Below are 4835 nucleotides of genomic sequence, written 5' to 3' on the forward strand. Positions count from 1 at the left end.
CATGTATCATCAAATGGAGATGCTTGGAGATACTAAATATAGTTCTTGTTGCAGCTTGCTTTTCTTTACCCTCTTTTTAAGCTTTTAAGTGTGCCAGCTGTCATTGAAAACAAAAAACCCTTTTGAACACATTACAAAACTTTACTGATCAAGGGTAAGGTGGGGCAGCATCTCAAAGCACATCTGCACTAAACAGAGGTTTTCCCATTCTTTTAGAACCTTGGATCAAAATATTCTATGCAAGCTTTACTCCACTTTAAATGAAGCCCAAAATCACATCATGGCTTCAAACTCAATGCCCTCTGCTGCCAAGTGGTCCTCTTGTTCTCCCTGCCCAACCCAATGTCCTTTGTGATGTATTGCTGCTTTTGTCGACTGCCTGCCTGCCTTCCTTCCTGCTGCTCATGCCCAGTTGATTGCTTTACTTTGTTCTGCCGCTCATTTCCTCACTCCCCGTTCCAAATGACTGCTCATAGACCGACTCCCTCCCCGAGCGCCTGATTGATTGATTTATGGGGGTCGATCGGTCGACCTTACCCACCTGCCACCGCACATGCTCAAACTCCATAGGCAATCAAAGGCAAAAAAAAAAAAGGGGGGGACTCCTTTTCTATTAATCTTGTATAGGAAATATGCTATGCCACTGCTGCTTTGCACTAAAATATGTTACAAAACATGCATGTATTAACATTTGTTTTAGATAAAGCAAGACCACTACTGAAACATATCACTTAAAGATGATCTAGAGAAATTTGGATATGCACCATTAGTACTTGCAGACAGATTGTTAACAGACTATAGAATTTGTCAAAGGCTGACCTTCTGTTAAACACCACATGTGTTAAACATTGAGAGCCAAAATGATTTGTACCCATTAGAACCAATAGAGGGCACTCTGGTAACATAGACCTCATTGAGTCATTTATAATGAGGGAAAAAAAAAAAAAAACCCACAAAGGCACTGAAAATTTGGAATGATTTTATATTCAAGAGAGAAGGTGTAATATGACTTGCTTTGGAGTTACAGATGAACAAGCAACAGCACAGGAACTTGTACAGATCTATGGCTGCACATAAATTTCTAGAAGAGCCTAAACACTTGCAAAAGAAATCATGCCCCCCCCTCCCCAGCCCTCAATGCTAGCCTGTTAACTCATGTCATGGTGACACTATCTGACAAGACAGCTGTACCACATGTCAGGCCCTTTTGTTCACACTCATTCAAGTGCACTTTACGTCGTTTTCCTCAAGCCTTGAAAGATGGCTTTACCTTGAACATGTGGTTTCACACCAATTCCCCTGTGCAGATGCTGAGCAGGACAGCCAGGATGCCTGACCACCTTCCAAAGACCACGCGCTGGAGCACAACCACGCCTTCCATGAAAGAGGCGAGCAGAACGCAAGATGGGGATTTCACTTTTGGGGCTAATTCCCCTTTGATAAGCGTCATGACCCCAGTTCAGCAATGGGGCAAGTCCAGTCAAAGGCATGTCACGTCTATTTGGGGCAGACTCGTCGCCAGCAGGGTCATGCTTACTGTTGAAGAACAAAAGCAGCTTGTGTCGACCTTGAGGGTGCTGATTCATCGGGTCAGGACGGCTGGGGGCTTTGGCAAGTGTTGGTGGGGCACTGTGCTTGACCTCCTCCAAACTGGACTCAGGCTCTCGGACTGACTGACCTCGAGGAAAGTGGAGCATTTGGTCAGCTGTGTGTCCCCTTGAAGCATGGCTCAACAGGTACCTACCAGAGCCCCTGGGGTAAACTTGTCCATACAGAGAGTGATCATGGGGGGCTTCCATCTGCTGATTCTCTTCGTAAGAATTCATATTAGGTTCAGTTGCAGCCAGGCTATCATAACTGAAAGTTTTAAGATACATCAAATCAGCAGCTGGTGAGAGATCAGGGGCTCCATGGACTCCAGGATACTCGTAACCCAAGGCAGCTGCACGGGCTATAAAAAAATAAAAAAAATAAAAAATGTTTTAAAATGCAGGTCCAGTTCACAACAAAAATGTAAAAGCCACAAGACACACTAGTCTAATTCGGTCCAAAGTCAAACCAAAAATCCAATTCATTGCAAAACAATCATACAGCTGCATCTCTAAATTTGAATATCAAAGCTAAGTTAATTTCAGTAACTTAATTAAAATATAAAATTCAGCTTTGTTACACAAAGTGATACATTTGAATCACTCCTGTTAATTTGCATGACTATGGTTTAAAGCTAATGAAAACCCCAAATTTTGTTTCTCAGAAAATGTGTTCAAAAGAAACAGAAATGAAATGGCCTCCACAATCACGGGGAGGACAGCTGAGTTGACAGGTGTCAAGCATACAGTCACTCTCACCCTCAGCAAGGACAAACCACAAAAGGTCAACACTAAACAAACTTGCTGTTCAGACAGCTGTATCCATTAGTAACGGAGGCTTGAGTGGAAGGAAAACTTTGGTAGAAATAAGGTGTCCAAGCAATGGGGATAACTTCAGCCTTGAGAGGATTGTACAAGAAAGTTCTTTGAAGCATTTGAAAGAGATTCGTAAGACATGGACTGTTGCTGGAATGCTTCATGCATTTTATTCTTTGTCTTAAACTACTTCTTAGCCTGAGACGCTGCCAGAAATATTTTACTTACGAGAGAAAAAAAAAAAAAGAAAAAGAAAAAAAAAAAAAGATTGGACCTCTTTCTAGATCAATGTCAATGTTGCATTTCATTTGGAGAGTCTGTAGGAAGAATGAAGGAACACAGGATTCAAATTTATTGAGGTCCACTGTGAAGTTTTCAGGTAGTGATTTGAGGAGCTACGTCATCTGCTGGTGTTGGTCTATAATGTTTCACCACAAAGAAAGCTAAGAATCTACAAGGTGATTTTAGAACAACGATTGGATTTATGGAAAAGTGACTTTCATTTTTGAGCAGGACCTGGCATCTTCCCAAACGTACCAACACAGGTTTAATGAACAGGGTATCATTGTGCCTGATGGACCAGTAAGATCACCTGACCTAAACAACAATGTATTGAGTGCATATGCTTTATAGTACATTGGCATACTTGCCATCACGCCAACATTTCTGAATTGATTTATACAATAATCTTCTCTAACATTCTAATTAAGTGAATTTGGGGGTTTAATTGTAACCAATAATTCTCAAAATGAATAGAAACAACTGAAATGTATATCACTACATGTCTATATAATACACAATGTTACTGAGTTGAATAACTGGAATAAACCACATTTTTTTATATTCTAGTTTATTGATGCATCTGTATATTCCGATCAAGACCCAAATCACAAACAGTCTAGTTCAATACACATAATAAAAGTAGTCAATAAAGTAGTAGATTCAGTTTATGACATTATGCCTTTTGGTAAAGGTTATCCAAGGAGTGTAAGCAGACTGCTCTGCATCATCTAATGTGTATCAATCCCTCATCCTGAGCATGCATGTGGCAACAATACTCATCTATGTTAGCTGTGTTATTATTTTAAAATGTCAAATATACCCACTAACCTGTAATTATCATTAATCAGTAACAGCAATTAAAGCAAATTACATACCTCTCGCTGTTTTAGCACAATATGCACCTCCGGCTGATACAGAGCAGAGTACAGCGGTGCTGTAAACGACCCAAAAAAAATAAATAAATAATGAAACAAACAAACTGTTGAAGGTAAAGAGCACAGCTGTGAGTAGTTATGATTGTTTCATATTGAACCGAATAATACCTGAGAAACCACCAGAGGTGCACACCTTTCTGGACTATCGCTGTAATCTTCATTACAGCAAAACTTTGCTGACTCACTTCTGACTCTTGAGTTGCTCTGGGAGCACCTCAGACAGCCTAAAACCTAAACCAGGACTTGATTTTCTGATTACAGGCAGCTGTTTATCATGGCAACTGATAAGCCAACCACTGAATCCAGTCAGCCACAGGCAAACGGCTTCATTACAGGAAATCAGTAAAAAAAAAAAAAAGAAAATCAGAATTCAACACAAAAAGATATTTTGGTCTTTGATATTGATGCTGCTAAGTCAGAAACAAACATCGATGTTTAGTATATTTTTTATCCTGTTAATCTTTCACACAGCACAGCAAATGTTTTCAGATCTTTAGTTAAAATATATCTTTAACATGGCATTTATACATGATCCTGTGACCATGTCAAATCAACTTAGATCTTTATACTATAAAAACAGGTAATTAATTAAACTTTGTAACTCATCAGACCCCAAAAAATTAAAGTGACACTTTCTGCATGATTACCATAACAATAATGATCTAGAATGATCTCATTAAGTTTGACCTCTTTCATTTCAAGGTTCACAGAACAACACAGCATACATACGGATTATAATGCTATTTTTACTGTTTTTCACAGACTCCTTTTAAAGATACAACATTTTACAGTCAGAGTTTGGAGATAAACAAGCAGAGGTTGGATTACTGCCACCCAGGAATAGTAACAGTAAGGATGCTGAGTGCTGTGAAAGCATTTATAAGTCAGCCAAATTATTATTTCTATCAGGAACGACAAGCCTAACATGGGCTTGATTCAATTCTGTAATTGCACATTCACCTTTACCATCATCCCTTACTGGGGAAATTAATAGGCCTGGTCTTTATTTAAAGGGTCCTGTAGCAAATAATGGATTCCAAATTGGTGGCGATGTTCCACCAAAGATGTGAACGGCTGTCAGGGCAAGAAATAATTTCTCAAAGAGAATCTCTGAGAACCAAACTTTGGTTTTAGACTTTTCATTTCCGAAGGCTATTAGTTCTCCTACAAACCTAAAATGGCCATTTTATGATTTAGCCAAATTAATACATCA

General features: G+C 39.3%; 1 protein-coding gene across 1 annotated transcript; it reads right to left on the bottom strand.

The window, feature by feature from the left end:
* Positions 1-962: 962 nt before the first annotated feature.
* LOC124865997 lies at positions 963-3888 on the bottom strand. The gene is made up of 3 exons (XM_047361560.1): positions 3731-3888; positions 3563-3621; positions 963-1951 (listed from the first exon to the last, which is right to left on the bottom strand). The coding sequence occupies exons 1-3, from the start codon at positions 3781-3783 to the stop codon at positions 1233-1235; spliced, it is 831 nt and encodes a 276-aa protein (XP_047217516.1). The 5' UTR covers positions 3784-3888; the 3' UTR covers positions 963-1232.
* Between the last annotated feature and the right edge of the window lie 947 nt (positions 3889-4835).

This window comes from Girardinichthys multiradiatus, chromosome 3 (genome assembly GCF_021462225.1).
Source record: "Girardinichthys multiradiatus isolate DD_20200921_A chromosome 3, DD_fGirMul_XY1, whole genome shotgun sequence".
Taxonomy (NCBI): Eukaryota; Metazoa; Chordata; class Actinopteri; order Cyprinodontiformes; family Goodeidae; genus Girardinichthys; species Girardinichthys multiradiatus.

Bases quoted from the DNA above. Each gene is read 5' to 3' on its own strand.
- LOC124865997 (XM_047361560.1), bottom strand. From the start codon at position 3,783: ATGAAGATTACAGCGATAGTCCAGAAAGGTGTGCACCTCTGGTGGTTT. The intron at 3,622-3,730 runs GTATTATTCGGT...GGTCGTTTACAG, and splicing joins CACCTCTGGTGGTTTCTCAG to CACCGCTGTACTCTGCTCTG. The intron at 1,952-3,562 runs GTATGTAATTTG...ATTTTTTTATAG, and splicing joins TTGTGCTAAAACAGCGAGAG to CCCGTGCAGCTGCCTTGGGT.